The sequence below is a fragment of the Phacochoerus africanus genome, chromosome 15 (genome assembly GCF_016906955.1).
Source record: "Phacochoerus africanus isolate WHEZ1 chromosome 15, ROS_Pafr_v1, whole genome shotgun sequence".
Taxonomy (NCBI): domain Eukaryota; kingdom Metazoa; phylum Chordata; class Mammalia; order Artiodactyla; family Suidae; genus Phacochoerus; species Phacochoerus africanus.
In genome coordinates this window covers 104,652,952-104,672,320 of record NC_062558.1, presented here as the reverse complement: position 1 = coordinate 104,672,320, position 19,369 = coordinate 104,652,952, and the positions used below count along the sequence as shown (strand labels likewise).

The window sequence follows — 19,369 nt, the reverse complement described above, 5'->3', positions numbered from 1 at the left end:
GTAAAAATACATGTGTTTTGGAGTTCCCCTCGTGGCGCAGTGGTTAACGAATCCGACTGGGAACCATGAGGTTGCGGGTTCGGTCCCTACCCTTGCTCAGTGGGTTAACGATCCGGCGTTGCCGTGAGCTGTGGTGTAGGTTGCAGACGCGGCTCGGATCCCGCGTTGCTGTGGCTCTGGTATAGGCTGGCAGCTACAGCTCCAATTCAACCCCTGGCCTGGGAACCTCCACATGCCGCGGGAGCGGCCCAAGAAATAGCAAAAAGACAAAAAGAAAAAAAAAAAGAAAGAGAAACAAAGGAACTAAATAGAAAAGAAGAGAAAAACAAAGGCATAACAAACATTAAAAAAATAAAAATAAAAATAAATAAATAAATAAAAAATAAAAATACATGTGTTTTGCTCAGTGGGTTAAGGATCTGGCGTTGCTGCAAGCCGCAATGTAGGTCGCAGATACGGCTAGGATCCTGAGCTGTTGTGGTGTAGGTCAGCAGCTGCAGCTCCAATTTGACCCCTAGCCTGGGAACTTCCACATGCCACAGTTGTGGCCCTAAAAAGAATAAAGGAAAAGAAAAGTACATGTTTTATAAATAAAGTGCACATGCCCACAGGCTTAAGCCTAAAAGAGAATTTCTTACTTTATCTGGACAATTCTCACATGATTAAGTGTTTTTAGGGAGTTTATGGAGAAGTTCAAAATGGGTCGTAGAATATCAAGGAAAATTTCTTATTTGATTCAAATGCTTCCTGACAGTAACAAGTGATGAATGTTTATACCATGTATAAATAACCTATTTTTGAGGAGATAGAGTCAAAGTGAGTAGTTGTCTTGTTTATAAAAAGATAACCTTGTCTGCTATTTCCTTTTTAGAATAGTAGTAGTATATGTGCACAGAAAAAAAATTATCCCACAAAGAAAGTATTAAATGGAAATCATTCTTCTTTATCCCATCTTATGACCTATATGCCCTCTTCTCAGAGATAGTCACCGTAGATGATTTTTTGTTATACTTCCAAAAGTAGAATTTTATTAATATACTTGTATTTTTGTATCTGTTAAAATAATTAAATGAGATTATACTACATGGCAATAAAATCTGCACTTTTCACTTACTAGAGCTTTGAGAGTTTTTTATATCAGGAAATAAAGATTTCTCTCTCATTACTGCCTGCATAAAATTCCATTGTACAGATGTTTCATAACATGCACATGTATTATAAATAAACATGTATTTATCGTAGATAAATACAAGATAATATTGTAAAACACTGGTAGATGTTTAGGTCACTTCCAGTTTTTTGTTATTGTTTATAATGGTGCTGAGTGAACCTCTTACACATATAGCTTTATAAACTTTTGCAAATGTAGCTCTATAAAAAATATAGATAGGCAATAACATGGAACTTCACTTAAGTGACTGTTTAACTTTATTAGCAATCTTTATGTGACTTTGGCATAATATGGTACAGAATCATATAATGTTAGACCTTGGAAGAGACTTGTGATCAACCTACCCAACTTTGATGTTTTATAGAACCTAGAGTGGTTAATCGTTTTGTCCAGAGAGTTTTTTGACATAATTGATGGGTAAAGTTGGGTTAGTACTAAAGTCCTCTGATCTCCTGATTCAGAATTCTTCTCACCATTTTATACTATGCCCCTGCAAAATCAGTTACTTACAAACTGTCATTTTATTTGACTTTTAACAGTGGGTTTAGACTGTATCTATTTATAAAGTGAATGTTATAATCTGTTAGCTAGTGGTTCAGTACATGCCTGTTGGGAATCGTAGATAAATACAAGATAATATTGTAAAACACTTTTTTAAACTATAAAGAGGCAGACGTGTGAGGTATAATCATTATCAGTGCTGCATAGCTTCAGAAGTTTATACAGGTATCATTAGGATTTAACTGAATGCTTCAACTTTATCAGATGAAGTGTTTTTTAAAAATCCTAGGTTTTTCCTTTTTATAGTCCTGAGATTTTGCAGGAGATCCTGAGGGGTTCCCCCCTCCCCCCGCTTTATTGAGATGTATTTAAAATATAACGTTGTATAAATTTAAGGTATATAACATAGTGATTTAATAGGTATATATGATCCAAAGATTTTAAATACTACCCATCATGTGTTATGATTAAAGTTCTTTTTCCATTGTCTGTTTTTTCTTGTTTGTAGAATCTTTAGACGACTTGACTAATCTGGTCGTAAAGTTATTTTCTGAAGTAGAGAACAAAAATGTCCCATTGCCAGAATTTCCTGAACATCCTTTCCAAGAAGAACATCTTAGAGTAAGTGCATGCATTTCTAGTATTTTTTTCTTTTTTAAATTTATAGACATAATATATACCTAGTTGATCAAAGAGTACATAAAAATTTTTTGGAGGTTTCATTATTTATAGTGTTTAATATTAATCTAGATAGTCAAATCAATTTCACATTTCTGATCTTTGCATGCTAAAAGTGGTTTTGGTATCTGTAACCTTGGCAGACTGTAGAAGCTATTACCTAGTGCCAAAGGCAAACATCCAAAAGTATTTAGCTACATGGTGCAGGGGACCAAACGTGGCCTGCATACGAACTGTAATGAAATCCCACCACGAAGGAATCTGGGTCATTTATTTCTTTGTGGTCAGTATGATTTTCTCTGGGAATTGGTTCTTTCCTGAATTTGAGATTCTTCTGTGAAAATCAGTATTCTTCATAGTTTGTAAATATTTTTATTCAGTAGGAGTTATATATAGCTAATCTTTTGTAATCTGTTTGCTTGTTTTCCCTAGCAACTTTACAAAATAGTACCCATTAAGGATATTAGGAATCTTTATGTGACATTTCCCATACCTGACCTTCAGAAATACTACAAATCAAATCCTGGTCATTATCTTGGTCATCTCATTGGGCATGAAGGCCCTGGGAGTCTGTTATCAGAACTTAAATCAAAGGGTGAGTTTTTTGGGCACCAGCTTCTGAGGGTAGCCCCCCAATTCCAACATGGTTTTTTATTACTCTGGCTCTCATTTCTCAATGTTTTTCTGAGAAGGAATATTTTCAGATGAGACTGTTGAGGGTTTAGTAGAGAGTGAGGTGGTGGGTGTTAACGTGCTTGTTGTTTTCTGCTATGGGTTGTTTTTTTTGTATTTTTCCTTTAGTTTGTTTTACCCTTTAGTATTGAGCAGTGAAGTTTAGATATTTCAAAAGGGATTGTGGTGCATGTTTTAAATAAGATCAAGGTTTAAAAAAGTAAAAGTTCACATTGGATATTCTTTACCGTCTCTGTGAAATGTCAGCACACATTATGTCTCTCTGCTCTTATCCATCAAACCGAAGGGTGTTCTAGGATCAGTTGATAGATGATTTCCAAGGCCCCTCTCAAGTCACACTCTGTTTTTATGTAACACTTAAGCACAGTAGTCCACTCTTGATTTGGGAAATGATTTATAAAGTCCCAGAGAAAGCTCCCAACCCCCCACATTCCCAACCCCAGTTCTGAAATTGCTTTTCTGAACTGAATCTTTTTCAGTCTTTTCTGCAAGAGGTACATTCTGATCTCTTGGGATCATATAGAATAAATTTCTTAAAATTATTTATCTTAAAAGAAGAGACACATGTAATCATACTGATTTCCTTTGAATGTTACAGGCTGGGTAAATACTCTTGTTGGTGGGCAAAAGGAAGGAGCCCGAGGTTTTATGTTTTTTATCATTAATGTGGACTTGACTGAGGAAGGATTGTGTAAGTATTGACCTTTTTGTTTTTGAGTAAAAAATTTATTTCTTATGATTTACTTTTATTTATGCTGTGGATCTCTTTTTGTTGTTTTGTTGTTGTAAAGCTATAAACACTTTATTTCATACCATTTTATCCAGTATTTTTTCATGTGTAACTTGGATGATTTTTCCCTCCTTATCAACTGATTTATAGTGTACTTATAAAATGTATACTTGTCTTTTATTGCTCATTTACTGTCCCAAAGCCCCTTCTGTCGCATATCTCAGATCCTGGAGGGCCATGTGTGTGGGACCCTAAAACCAATCTCAGGGAAGTGAGAACCCCATTTCTAAAAGGGACCATCTTCTACTTAGCTGAGTTACCTTAGGATCAGACTCACTGCTTTGAAGGATTTGAGAACTAAATGATTTTTAAGTGTGCCCCTTTTTTTCCAGTACATGTTGAAGATATAATTTTGCACATGTTTCAATATATTCAGAAGTTACGTGCAGAAGGACCTCAAGAATGGGTTTTCCAAGAGTGCAAGGTACTTTTGTTTCACCAAAATTTTTCTTAAGGAAACTTTTCAAGAAACAAATATACGTGAATTAATTTAAATTTAAGGCCCAGTGAAACTTTTATTTTTTTTCCTCCTAAGCTCTGAAACTTTGCAATGCATAGCAGCTTTAATTAAGGCTTAGTTGTACTAGTCTTTTTGGCTACGTGGGTGCAATTAGGAGTTAAGTTATCATGTATCCTTTTTTAAGAGGAAAAGGAAAGAAATCAGATGAAAGCCAGCAGTTTCTTGAGCTTTTATCTACCAAGGCTTACTTTATTCTCTACCTGAAGCTTATGTGAGCTATGTAATCTTCAGATCTGATGATAAAAATTGTAGCAAGCTCTCCAAGTTCCCATCGTGGCTCAGTGGTAACAAACCAGACTAGCATCTCTGAGGATGCAGATTTGGTCCCTGGCCTTGCTCAGTGGGTTAAGAATCTGGCGTTGCTTCGATCTAAGGTGTAGGTTGCAGACGTGGCTCGGATCTGGTGGTGTTGTGGCTGTGATGTGGACCAGCAGCTGCAGCTCTGATTGAACCCCTAGCCTGGAAACTTCAATTATGCCAAGGGTGTGGCCCTAAAAAAGCAAGAAAAAAAAATGTAGGAAACTCTCCAATAGTGAATCATTTTATATATGATTTTGTTCTTAAAAATGATTTTATTGTTTTCTGTTTGGAAAAGCATGGCTTTTTTTTTTGGTATTTGTCTTTTTTAAGTTTTTGGAGACTTCTTTTAAAAGGTTTTTTAAAATACGTACTTTATATTTAAGGCTTTTCAAAACAAAATGAATTTTAACATGAGACATCCTCTTTACCTAGATAAAAGTTTAAAGGTATAATCTCTGCTTATAAAACTTAGGACAATAACTTCTAATCAGAATGCAGTTCTTTGAAAGGGTCAACAGAGTCATCGTCTGTGCAGCTGTTAGATCTCACAAAGTTCCTCCACAGTTTTCCTAATTCTTTGACTAATAGTTGCTACCGTTTAGGTTATAGAATCATAGTTTTTGTTTGTTCTTTTCATTTGTGTTCTATACACTTCTAAATTAAGCATAGCCATTTTTTTTCCAGAAATTGTAATAGTTAAATATGGAGTAGAAAGTCTATAGTGCAATCCAAACTCCCTTCAAAAAAAAGTATTTCTAAATATTAGAGGACTTAGGTCTAATTGGATTAACTTTTCATTTTAGGACTTGAATGCTGTTGCTTTTAGGTTTAAAGACAAAGAGAGGCCACGAGGTTATACCTCTAAGATTGCAGGAATATTGCATGTAAGTTTATTGTTATTTTACTGTATACATTGACAATCCTATATATATTTGCAGTCCTCTGTTGAAGCTGTTTCCTAAGACTTTAGACTTTGTAGTCAGGCAAACTTTGATGTGAAGATATGCTTAAAATATTAATTTTCATCATGCTAAAAACCATCCTCTGTAATATTTTCATTTCATTCATTTTGCTCATTGGATTTAAATATTTTTCAATTTACAGTGCACTAGGTGCTACTTATGTGAAAGCTATGGCTCATCCTCCATTTCCATTGCTGCCACGCTAGTATGAGCTACCATCATGTCTTGCCTGGGGCACCATCAAAGTGGTCCTTATCTGGGTTCCCTGTTTGCCTTCTTCTCTCCAAACACTGTTTATTTTTCCAGCCTCAGTGATCTTTTGAAAACCAAAGCCAGATTGTTTCAGTCCTCTGTGTCAAGGCTTCAGTGGTTTTTCATCAGAGTTGGAACAAATCTAAATTTTCACCTTGACCTAAAAGGCGATCTGGCTCCAGCCTGTCTCTTTGCCTATATTCTGTCTGCTCCCCATCCCACCTCTCTCATTCCCATTCCACTCCAGCCACAGTGGCTATCTGCCTAATCTTCAAGCATCGTCTTTATTAGTCCCTCTTAGGGCCCTTACATTTGCCGTTTTCTCTTCCTGGAACACTCTGGTCTTTGCACGGCCAAGTTCTTCTTATCATTTGGGTCTCCACTCAAGATGTTTCTCCCTCAGAGAGATCTTCCCTGACCTCCCAGTCATGACCCTGTCCCTTTTTGTATTTTCTTCATAGCACCTATCACTATAATGACAGTATTTGTTGGTTTATTGTCCACCTCCCTCCCAATTAGAGTATAAGCTTCTTAGAGAGCAGGGACATCATCTGTCTTATCTAGCACTGTATCCACAGCAGCACCTAGAATAATGCCTGACACAGAATAGATGTTGATTACATGCTTGTTGAATGAATGAATAAATCTTTCTCAGTAAGTTGCTCTTACTAAAAAGCATCTTCTGTGTTATTTGTCTTCACTAACTGAAAGTATAAGCCATCTCCCCCACAACTTTCTAAATGCTCATCTGATTTCATTCATAGACATTTGAGTAGAAATTCTGTTCATTAAAATGTATATACTTTATATTAAGAATCCTATGGGGTCAGCATTTAAGCATCAAATTTTTCTTTACTAACAGGTACTCAGTTTTTAGCCAGAGGTATTACTTACATTTTTCCCTAGTAAAACATGATTTTGTTCTCTATAATGTAAGTATGTTTGGGATTTAACTGCAGAATCATCCAGCAATATGAAGTTGCTTCATGTGTGGTAGGAAAGAGAAAAGAATCAGAAATTTTTCCAGTGGGGTAAAATTTAATAAAAGGAAGCAGGGGGTATAAATACAGGATTTAATGTGTTAGAGATCTGTTTGCTTTAGTAAGTTAGATTCTGTTGTAGCTTTGCGCATTTTATTTATTTATTTATTTTCCTTTTAAAAAGTACTATCCCCTAGAAGAAGTGCTCACAGCTGAATATTTACTGGAAGAATTTAGACCTGATTTAATAGAGATGGTTCTCGATAAACTCAGACCAGAAAATGTTCGGTGAGTTGATCTTCAGATTTTACTGTTATATACTAAATTTTCAATATGGATTACAGTCTGAAAATTTGAAATTGTGAATAAAATGCTTTTAAGCTTTTTATCAAGCATGATTATAAAAGTAGAGTAAGCGTAATGAGCCAATGCCAAACTTGAACAGTCAGTACATGGCTGGTCTTTGTTATCTATATTCACCCACCCCTCTTCACTTATGCGCCCTCTACTCTAGATTATTTTAAGTCAATATCGCTAAGACATAAAGATTCTCTTTCAAAATTTCATTATGAATAAAATATAATAGATCATTTAACATGGTATCATCCTAAGTCAGATGCCCAAAGTGTCAGTTGTTCTGTTTGTTTCTGTTTGTTTGTTTTCACGTATCTGGTTTTATGAGCAAGTGAGGATATCCTTTTTTTTTTTTTTTTTTTGAGTGAAAGTAAGGATTCTAGTCTCAGAATGCTTCTGACAGACCAGTGGTTAACCAGGGGATCCAATGTTGGAGGAGCTCTTACAGTGACAAGTATTCCTGGTAGGGAAAGATCAGCCCTAAAGAGCTTATGAGCTACCACATGGTATTTCTGCCTTAAAATTGAATTTCATCTGTATTTTCTTAAGTCATGAATAGAAGGAACACAGTTCATTGGCACATATATTGCGTTTTGAGTTTTTCTTCTCTTTTGAGCACATATTTCCAAGATTTTCCTGGGAACTTGGTTACCAAGTAAATATGTTCTTTGAAACAGTCATTTTATGAATAAAATCAATAATCTGGTAAAAAGATTTATTTTTTTTGAAGAGAAAATCCTCTAACAGAATTAGTCTATCAAAGTTGTTTTCCTGACATATACTAACAGTAAACAATAGGAAAATTAAAAGAAATATTATTGGTAGTCACACAAATCTGTGCATATGATGATAAAATGACATAAAACTCTACATACACATTGTACCAACATGAATTTCCTAGTTTTTTTTTAATTAAAAAATTAAAGTATAGTTGATTTACCATGGTGTGCCAGTTTCTGCTGTACAGCAAAGGGACTCAGTTATACATATGTATACATTTTTAAAATATTCTTTTTAAATGGCCACACCCACAGCATATGGAAGTTCCCAGGCCAGGGATTGAATCTGAGCTGCAGCTGCAACCTACCCTGTGGTTGTGGTAGCACCAGATTCTATAACCCACTGTGCTGGATCAGGGATTGAACCCACTCCTCTGCGGCAACCTAAGCTGCTGCAATTGGTTTCTTAATGTACTGCACCACAATAGGAACTCCTTTATATTCTTTTCCATTGTGGTCTGCCCCAGGAAATTTGATATAGTTCCCTGTTCTGTATAGAGTAGGATCTTGTTTATGTATTCTAAATGTAATGGTTTGCATCTACCAACCCCAAATTCCCAGTCCATCCCACTCCCTCCCCCAAGCCCCTTAACAACCACAAGTCTGTTCTCTAGTCTGTGAGTCTGTTTCTGTTTTGTAGATAGGTTCATTTGTGCCATATTTTAGATTCCACGTATAAATGATACACTATGATATTTATCTTTCTCTGACTCTTAGTATGAGAATCTCTAGTTGCATCCTTGTTGCTGTGAATGGCATTATTTTGTCCTTTTTTTATAGCTGAGTAGTATTTCATTGTATATATGTACCACATCTTCTTAATCCATTCCTCTGATGATGGACATTTAGTTTGTTCCCATGTCTTGGCTATTGTGAATAGTGCTGCTATGAACATAGAGATGCTTGTACCTTTTTGAATTATAGTTTTTTCTGGATCTATGCCCAAGAATAGGATTGCTGAGGAACTTCCATACTATGCTATTTGCTGACTTGTTAATGACGGTCATTCTGACTGACATGAGGTGGTACCTCATTGTAGTCTTGATTTGCATTTCTCTGATCATTAGTGATGTTGGGCATCTTTTCATGTGCCTCTTGGCCATCTGTATATCTTCTTTGGAGAATGTCTATCTAGGTCTGCCCATTTTTCAATTGAATAGATTTTTTGTTGTTGTTGACTTGTAAAAGTTGTTTGTATATTTTGGAGATTAAGCCCTTGTCAGTTGCATTGTTTGCAGCTATTTTCTTTCATTCCATAAGTTGTCTTTTCTTTTTTTCTTTTTTTTTTCTTTTTTTTTTTTTTTTGTCTTTTTGCCATTTCTTGGGCCGCTTCTGCGGCATATGAAGGTTCCCAGGCTAGGGGTTGAATTGGAGCTGTAGCACCTGGCCTACACCAGAGCCACAGCAACTTGGGATCCCAGCCGCGTCTGCAACCTACACCACAGGTCATGGCAACGCTGGATTGTTAACCCACTGAGCAAGGGCAGGGACTGAACCTGAAACCTCATGGTTCCTAGTCGGATTCGTTAACCACTGCGCCTCAACGGGAACTCTGTCTTTTCTTTTTTTTTATGGTTTCCTTTGCTATGCCAATTTTCTAGTTTTGATACTGTATTATAATTATGTACGATGTAGCCATTGAGGGGAACTGAATGAACTGTACTATTTTTGCAACTTCTTAACTACAGGAATCTATAATTATTTCAAAAAAAATTTTTAGAAATTATTTACAATAGCAACAAAAACATAAAATATTTAGGAATGAATTTAATCAAAGATAAACAAGACATCTACACCGAAAAAATGACAAAACAGTGCCAGGAAGTATTAAAGACCATGTTTATAAATTAAGAGACTTGTTATTATTAAAATGTACAATATCTCCAGTTTGATTCACAGACTCAGTGTAATCACAATCAGAATCCTAGTAGGCTTTTTTTTTTTCTTTAATAAGTTGGTAAGCTGATTCAGAAATTCATGTGGATCTATAAAGGACCTAGATTACCTGGAACACTCTTGTACAAAGAATCAAAGAACTCAGCTGCCAGATTTGAAAACTTACTATAAAGCTACAGCACTTAAGACATCATAGTATTGGCATAAAGACAGAGAAATCATTAAAATATAACAGAGTTTAGAAATAGGCCCACACATATATGAGCAATTGATTTCTCTTTTATTGTGGTAAAAAAAAACACATAAATTTACCCTAAGTATTTTTATCTAAACAACCATTTTAAGTGTACAATTCAGTAGTTTTAAGTATATTTGTGTTGTTGTAAAATAGATCTCCAGAACTTTTACATTTTCCAAAACTGAAACTATGGCCATTAAACAACTCCTCTTACCCTTCTACCCCACCAGGTAATCACTGTACTTTGTATTAATTTGACCACTTAGATATCTAATGTTTATGGACTTAATGTTTATAAACCTGTCTTTATTTCACTTAGCATAACATCCATAAGGTTCATCTAGGTTGTAGGATATGACAGGATTTCCTTCTTTTTTAATGCTGAATAGTATTCCATAGTATGTATACATCACATTTTCTCTATCCATTCATCATTAGTCAGTTGACTTTCTGACAAAACACAAACCTAATTAAATCAAGGGAGGAAAGTCTTTTCAACAAATGGTGCTCTTTTGCCTGCCAAGTATCTTATGGAAAAAGGCTAAACTTGACCTTTACTGAACATTCACAGAAATTAATTAGAGATAGATCATAAGTCTAAGTATAAAAGCTGAACCAAGAAAACTTTTGGAAGAAAATATAGTTTGAAAATATCTTTAAAACCCTTAAGATAAGCAAAGATTTTCCAGAGCGTGCAAAGCAGTGTCCATTAATGAACAGCCATGGATAAATTGGACTTCATCAGGGTTAAGAACTTCTGTTCATAAGGTGATTTATACATTTGCTTACATGATTAAAATACGTGGAAGAAAAACAGAACAAACTAAATCATTTTAGGTAAGTAAAATAGTTTAAAACATTTCTGTTTTCTAAACACTTTTTAAGATTTCTTCCAGTGACTGGTTGTGTAGTTTTGCCACCTGCTAGTCATGCTATCTTGATAGATCACTTTTTTTCCTTCAACCAGTGTTTATTGAATAACTAATGTGAAACCTCAGAGTTCATTATCCTACAAAGGGGAATGTGTGGAAAGTTAACTTTAATAATGTCATGGAAGTGGGATCAAATGGCAGAGGAGCAAGATGTGCTGCTCACCTTCTCCTACAAATACATCAAAAACAAACAAACAAAAACCTGCAACTGCATGTGGAACAACTGGCACAGAATATCGACTGAATGCTGATGGAAGACCTTAAACCTCCAAAAAGGGCAAGAAACCCTAACTAGGGTTAGAAACATAACTGGGCAGAACAAATGGAAAAAAAAAAAAAAGAAGAAGAAAAAGGAATCAGGACAGGACCAGTAGTCCTGAGAGGGAGCTGTGAAAGAGGAAAGGAACCTGCACCCTGCCACCTAACTGACAGAGAGATCAGCCCTGACAAAGAGGGATCCTCAGAGCATCGGAGAAAAGCTCAGCAGCCAGACTGAGGAGGGCAAAGCAGAAAAAATGCTGCAAGATCATCAGTATTGTCACCCCCAGACACCACAGCCTGAGATGCTTGGGTCGGGGCTGGGCGCTGAGACTTAGACTCTGGAGGTCAGTTTCAGGAAGAGGAATAGGTTGGCTGCATGAAGACAGCCTGAGGGGCTAGGGAGTGGCACGCCCTGCGCTGAGGAACAGAGTGCCGTAGCTGAGGGAGCACAAGAGGAGGCCTAGGCCCACAGGAGAAACAGGGCACCATTGTTGGGAAGGGCAAGAGGAGGAGGGGTGGGACCACCATAGGAATCTTTCTCTGCGCACACGAGGGCTCTGGGACAGTGGAGTGCCTCTTGTGCAGGTTGTTGAGGCAAACTGCTGCAGCCGTCTCAGACTCCAGAGGTGGGCACAGCCTGCCATCATTAGGGGTCCATCAATAGGCACCACCTGCAACCCCAGTCACCTCAGGGGTCACCAGCTAGGAGGGCACTGCAACCGAGAGCCACCCATTGCCCTCACTCCCCTGGGAGCCCATAGACTCTACTGTTGTCACTGCCAAGGTCTCTGGGTGCCACCTATACCTCATTGAGGGACACTGTCATTTCCCAGGGCCCTGCAACCAGGAGCACCCTGTACCACCTTCCCTCAGGTCCTCACCACTGTCAGCAGTCCAGCAATTGGGCACTGGCTACAGGCCCTGTCCATTGACTCCATCTTCCTGGAAGCAACTGCAGGCTATACACTGGCATACCCCTTATCAAGGGAATAATAGTCTGCACACACTGAGGAAGCATCCAAACCAAAAACAGCCCTCATGCCAAAAAACAAAAACAAAAACAAAAAAACCCTCACAAGCTTCCCAGGGGCACTCCTCCCATTTAAATACCCCTCCAAGACTATAGGAGTTGTTTTGGCCATACTACCCAAAGCTGTGTACAGATTTAATGAGATCCCTATCAAACTACCCATGACATTTTTCACAGAACTAGAACAAACAATCCAAAAATTTATATGGAACCATAAAAGACCCAGAGCAATCCTAAGGGCAAAAAAAACAGGCAGGGGGTATAATTCTCCCAGACTTCAGACAATGTTACAAAGCTACAGTCATCAAGACAGTGTGGAACCGGTACAAAAACAAACATGGACCACTGGAACAGAGTAGAGAGCCCATAAATAAAGCCAGATACGTATGGTCAATTAATCTTTGACAAACGAGGCAAGAATATAAAATGGGAACAAGAGAGTCTCTTCAGGAAGAGGTACTGGAAAAACTGGACAGCTGCATATAAATCAGTGAAACTAGAACACACCTTTACACCATGCACAGAAATAAACTCAAAATGACTTAAAGACTTATTAAGACAAGACATCATAAAACTCTGAAAGAGGACATAGGCAAAACAAACAACTCATACAACAGTACAAAACAACCCAATTGAAAAATGGGCAGAATGCTTAAATAGACATTTCTCTGAGGAAGACATACAGATGGCCAGCAGGCATATAAAAAGATGTTCAGCATCACTAATTGTTACAGAAATACAAATAAAAACTATAACGAGGTACCACCTCATACCAGTCACAATAGCTATCGTTGATAAGACTACAGATAACAAATGCTAGAGAGTGTGTGGAGAAAAGGGAACCCTCCTACACTGTTGGTGGGAATGTAAATTGGTACAACTACTATGGAAAACAATATGGTGGTTCCTTAGAAAACTAAAAATAGAACTACCATATGATCCAGCAGTCCTACTCCTGGACATATATCCAGACAAAACTTTCATTCAAAAAGATACATGCACTTCTGTGTTGATTGCAGCATTATTCACAATAGCCAATGCATGAAAACAACCTAAACGTTCATCAACAGGTGAATGGGTTAAGACGTGATACACACAATGGAATACTACTTAGTTGTAAAAAAGAGCAAAATAATTCCATTTGCAGTAGCATAGATGGTACTAGAGATTCTCATACTAAGTGAAGTCAAAGAAAGACAAATACCATATAATGTCACTTATTTGTGGAATCTAAAATATGGCACAGATGAACCTATCTATAGAACAGAAATAGTCTCACAGATGTGGACTGAAGACTTGTGGTTGCTAAGGAGGAGGGAGTGGGATGGACTGGGAGTTTGCATTTAGAAAGGATATAGCACAGGGAACTATAACCAATCATTTGTAATAGAACATGATGGAAGATAATGTGAGAAGAATGTGTATATATGTATGACTTGGTCACTTTGCTGTATAGCAGAAATTGACAGAACATTGTAAATCAACTATAATAAATTTTATCATTTAGTTACCTTCAAAATTGGAGTTCCACCTGTAGCTCAGCGGTAATGAACCCAGTTAGTATCTGTGAGGGCTTGGGTTTGATCCCTGGCTTCCCTCAGTGGATTGAGGATCCGGTGTTTCTGTGAGCTGTGGTGTAGGCCAGCAGCTACAGCTCCTATTTGACCTCTGTCTAGCCTGGGAACTTCTATATGCTACAGATGTGGCCCTACAAAGACCAAAAAAAAAAAAAAAATCCTTGAAAATTGCCTATCTGCAAAGTGCAGCAGTATGTTATCTTTCTGTGTGATGCAAAATGATTTAACAAAGTGGAAAATTGTTGTACAAATATGAGGTATTTAAGATTATGTCATATAATAAGGATGTGGTTTTTTTGCAAGAAAAATCAGAATTTAAATTACGTGTATATATTTTTGCAGCCCTAGATATAGTTATTTGACCCCACAACATTATAGGAGTGAATTTGCAGGAGCATGCATTTTTCTTTTGTTTAAATTGCCTGTTTCTAATTCCATATCTTACTCTGTTAGGGTTGAGAACCTCTTTTTTCTCTGTACCCTCACCTTGAAAGAAAAAGCACTTTATTATAGGATTGATTTCTGTGGCTGTTATAACTGTAACTGCAGTCAGTGACATAGTGCAGAACAACCTGGGACAATAATGCTAGCTGCCAGGCCAGACTGAGATTGCTTGAGGGTAAGATTCTTGTCTTTAATACCCACTGAGACAAGTTTAACATTGCAATCAGGTAGGAAAATTAACAGCAAAATCCTTCAGAAGGAATGGAACCTTAAGGGTCATTTAATCCACCCTCCTTCAAGTATGTATCTCTTCTGCAATGTCTGTCTCTAACAAGTAGTTAACAGCTTTAGCTTAAATTCCTTCAAGGATGGAAGGAATACCAAGGTAACCAATTCCATTTTTTTCCAGTCCTACTTACTAGAGAGTCCTTTGAATGTTGACACTTGATTTACCTTTTCAGATGTTTACCTGTTACTTCTCCATCATCATCATCACCCACCTTCTTTGATCCTATCATTTGATGCCCGTTTTACCATTTTCAACTTAAAAGTACAGCTATAAAGTCTTCGCCACATTCCTTGCTTAAGTCATGAATAAGCCTGTCCATTTGGGAGAAGTAATTCTTGGTGAATCCAAGTAGGTCCCAGTGATAACTGTCTCTTGTCCAAATGTTTGACAGTCTAACAGTTGACTATAGAATTTTGTCAGGAGGTCTGTGCCTAATCCACTGATTTATGGTTTTTAGGCTATGTCCCTTTTCCTCTCTGAACATCAGAGCCTTTGGCATCTTCAGTCTTCTGCCTCTTTCCCTATCATGTGTTACCTCTAAAAGGTGATGAGCAATGATCCTTTGGATTTGTGAGTTGCCTGAGCATCAGAATGTGACTCATCTATGTTGGAGTTCATTTGAGTCACCTGGCTGACTCATTCAGCAATCCTAGACTTCAACTCCTTTTTTTCAGTTTTTCCATTATTTGGTCCACTTTGCAGTTTAAAGACCTGTGTTTCTTTTTCTTTTTTGGCTACCTGTGGCATATGGAGTTCCCGGGTCAGGGATCAGATCCAAGCTGTAGTTGCAACCTAAGCTGCAGCTTCGGCAACTCGAGATCCTTATCCTGCCGTCCCAGGCCAGGGATCAAATCTGTGTCCCAGGGCCCCAGACACTGCCAATCCTGTTGCGCCACAGCAGGAGCTCCTAAAGACCTGTGTTTCTCTCAAAGACAATGTGAAGAAGAGATCATTAGTCCTGTCATCTACTAACATGGGATCAGCATATCACATTTGCTTTAGGTCGTGTGTCCCGTTAGATTGAGTTCCAGGTAGGAACTGTATTTTATCTTTCCCAGAATTCAAGCTAGTAAGGGATCAGTAAAAGTTGAATGAATTCTCTAAACTTTTAGTCTAACTTTTCTTAATTCCTTCTTATTTTAAGAACCCTCAATCCTTTTTATTTCTTGGTCTTTTTATGGCCGCACTCCTGGCATATGGAAGTTGCCAGGCTAAGGAGTTAAACGGAGCTGCTGCTGCCAGCTATGCCACGGCCACAGCAACACCAGATCCAAGCCACATCTGTGACCTGCACCACAGCTCATGGTAATGCCAGATCCTTAACCCACTGAGCAAGGCCAGGAATCGAACCTGCATCCTCATGGATACTAGTTGGATTTGTTACTGATGAGCCACGATAGGAACTCCAAGAAACTCTTCTTAAAAATGTTTTTTTAAAAGCACTTTTATGACCCTCAATTTCTTTAGCACTTTTGCCTTCTCATCACTATTCTTTAAGTTTGATTTTGAGTCTCATCAACAGATTTTTTTGTACCTTCTTTCTTTTTCTGTGTGTACCTTTTAAAATACGATATGGTACCATGATATTTTGGAATTCTGGTAGAAAGGATGGACTTTAACTCGAATTCCTATTTAAAAGGTAATGAAACTGAAGCCCAGAGAGTTGCCTAATTTAGATCCTAACCGTGATTTTGGCAAGATCTCAAAGAAAATGAGTCATGGTATTGACGAGAATCCAAGTTTCTGATGGCCAGGTCTGTGCCCTTTCTGTTAGCTCTGTTTGCATTCATCACGATTACCTGTGAAACCTCTTCTCATTCTTGGCTGTCTTCCCTCTTTTTCTCTCTCAGGGATTATTTGCAAAGGTCTTAGGAGAATTAATTCCTTGGGAACATACTGCCTTTTGACATGTGTAGTGAGGATTATTTCTGAATGGGTCCCATCGGCAGCAGCAACTATTTCTTCTTTTGGAATGTTTCTAAATGGCTGACTTGGAATCAACACTCAGCATTCATTATATCCCAGTGTTTCCTTTTCTTACTGTTGTAAGTTTTGGTATGAAGATAAAAGGTCATTTTCTCTCACATTTCTAAGGATCATGTCAGTACCATGTGAGTAGCCAATTCTTTGTGGATGGAATTAAAGAATAGCATTCACGGGCGTTCCCATTGTGGTTCAGTGGTAACAAACCCAACTAGTATCCATGAGGATTCGGGTTCCATCTCTGGCCTCACTCAGTGGGATAAGGATCTGGCATTGCCATGAGCTGAGGTGTAGGTTGCAGACGTGGCTCAGGTCCCTCGTTGCTCTGGTTGTGGTATAGGCCAGCAGCTGCAGCTCCAACTTGACCCCTAGCCTTGGAACTTCCATATGCCTTGGGTGGGACCTTAAAAAAAAAAAGCATTCATACACACACACACTTAAGAAAAAACTCAACAAGACCATTTTGTTTTTTGGGGTTTTTTTTTTTTTTTTTAGCATAATTAGGTTTCCAGTAGTCTAAGATGCTGCAGTTTCTGTGCCAGTTTTTCTCAACTGTCTGCAGTGAAATAGCTTTCTGTGGTGTACTTTGATTATTGTGACCTCTTTTTTCTCCCAATCAGATACTCTTGTGCTTCCACATTCTGGTTCATAGATTTCTATATATGTTTGACATATGTCTACTCTGTCTTTTCTGTTATTCTCCCTTTATAATGTATTTGTTTTAAAATGCATACTCTTTCATTGTATTCCAGTTTTGAATTCCTCAGTGGTATAGTAAATCTTCTTGGTCTGCAAAGGTATCTCTTTTTCTTAGGCCAGTAATTGGCATTTGCCTGGTTTGAGGACCTTCATTTACCTACTTCATATCTATTTTCTTAAGTTAACATTGAAACTGTTATCCATACACTTTATTTTGGTATCTAACTATCTAATCCCTTAGGATTGTGCCTAATAAATCTCCCTTCTTTCCCCCTCTTTTTAACCTGAGCATTACTGGATGGCCTCCAGGTTCTGCTTCTTTCTGTGTCATATCATCATCCTCCAGAGCATTTGGCAACTTTCCCCAAGTTTTTTCAGTTTCTTTCTCAAAACCAGGTTTATAGTGTTCTTGTTCCAGAGAACAAGTCCACTGCCAAAATCTCAGTCTTCACGAGTTATAATCAGTCCTTTGCTCATTATTCTGATGCATGGATTGTCATTCAGGAAAAGCAGAGCCGTTTATGTAACAGACTTTTCCAAAATCAAGCATCTCGTGGAATAGAAGATGGGAATACTACCTCTCTTGCACGTAATTCCACTTCATAATACAATTTTTCAGATATCTCCTTGCAAATCTATCCATTCATTCTTTGAGAAGTCAACAGGGGTGGAAGCAGTTTCGAGCACTGAGTCTTAACTGGCTCTGTCATGTATTGAATGAATGTCTTTAAGAAACATCACATACCCTTCATGTGGCTGGGTGAATTCTGTATACATTCTACACATACCCCTCATAAGGGATTCTCAAATTGCCAAGGGATTCTCATATATCACTTCTAGACAAGATAATGGGCTTCTTTCATCTCTTAAACTCTATGATTCTTCTGCATGTTTCTTATTCTTATTTAGCATGTTTTCCAGAACTGGTAGTGGTCAGTGGCAACTAGGCCAGATCAAGAACACCTTAAACTGGAAGGTTAGTCATGTTAATAGATGGGTGAGTCGGATTGCTTATGGCAGCTGTCCTAACGCAAGTGATAAAGCCAAGTCCAGTTAGTCAGGTAGAATATTTTATTTGATGAATAAGAAATAGATGGTGGTTCAGATAGGCATTGAAATTGGGGAGAGCCAATGATAGACAGGTGTTTGGAACATAGCGATTAGGATTCTAAAAGTGAATGGGAGTTTTGATGGCTAGTAGTGGGCTTTCAGCTGTGAGGCTGACATTCAGAGGGTAGTTTTCTGAATTGAGACATGACATAAAGAAGAAGTAAGACCAATAACAGGACTGACTGCATGACAAGACTTCCAAGCTATTGGCCTAGAACTCTATCCACAAGATTCGAAATAGGATTGGTCCCAGCTTACGCTCGAGTCCACTGGTCAGAGTGAAATGATTCCACTTTTGATAATTAAAAGGCAGCAGCAGCAGTAATGTCCCTGATGGTCCTCCACTGGAGTTCCACTGGCACAGAGCTTCTTTCATCCTTGACCTATCTTTTGACATTATTTTACTTCTGCCTTCCCTTCCTGAACTTTTTTTTCCTTCTGCCTTCTTTTCTGTGCTGTTTCTACTCTCCCATCAGAAAAAGATAGAGATGATTTGCTTGGTCTTGTCCCCTTCTCCTCTAGCAGCAGGAAGGCCAGTGCACATGTAGTGCATACAGTTGATAGTAGTCTCTAGCAGGAAAAAAAACAACAGAGTACAAACTTAGCAAGTAATAATGAAAGGTTTTTGGTTTATTTATTTATTTATTTATTTTGATATCTGAATAAGCCAACAAGTTTTCTTAGCCATTCCTATAACCCTGGGCCTGAGCTGTTCCTGGGAAGAGTACTTTGTTTTGCTTTTTAAAGGTCTGTTTTTCTTTTTTCATTTTTTTAGCTTTTTTTTTTTTCTTTTCTTTTTGGGGCTGCACCTGCAACATATGGAGGTTCCCAGGTTAGGAGTCTAATTGGAGCTACAGCTGCTGACCTACCCCACAGCCACAGCAATGCAGAATCCAAGCCATGCCTGCGACCTACACCACAGCTCACAGC

General features: G+C 37.8%; 1 protein-coding gene across 1 annotated transcript in view; it reads left to right on the top strand.

Annotated features, from left to right (window-relative positions):
• The window catches only part of IDE (insulin degrading enzyme), a 112,200-nt gene that overhangs the window by 61,227 nt on the left and 31,604 nt on the right, over positions 1 to 19,369 (top strand). The window contains 6 exon segments of the mRNA XM_047759975.1: positions 2,181 to 2,293; positions 2,783 to 2,945; positions 3,642 to 3,734; positions 4,166 to 4,257; positions 5,457 to 5,537; positions 7,032 to 7,135. Coding sequence (XP_047615931.1) covers positions 2,181 to 2,293; positions 2,783 to 2,945; positions 3,642 to 3,734; positions 4,166 to 4,257; positions 5,457 to 5,537; positions 7,032 to 7,135 — 646 coding nt within the window.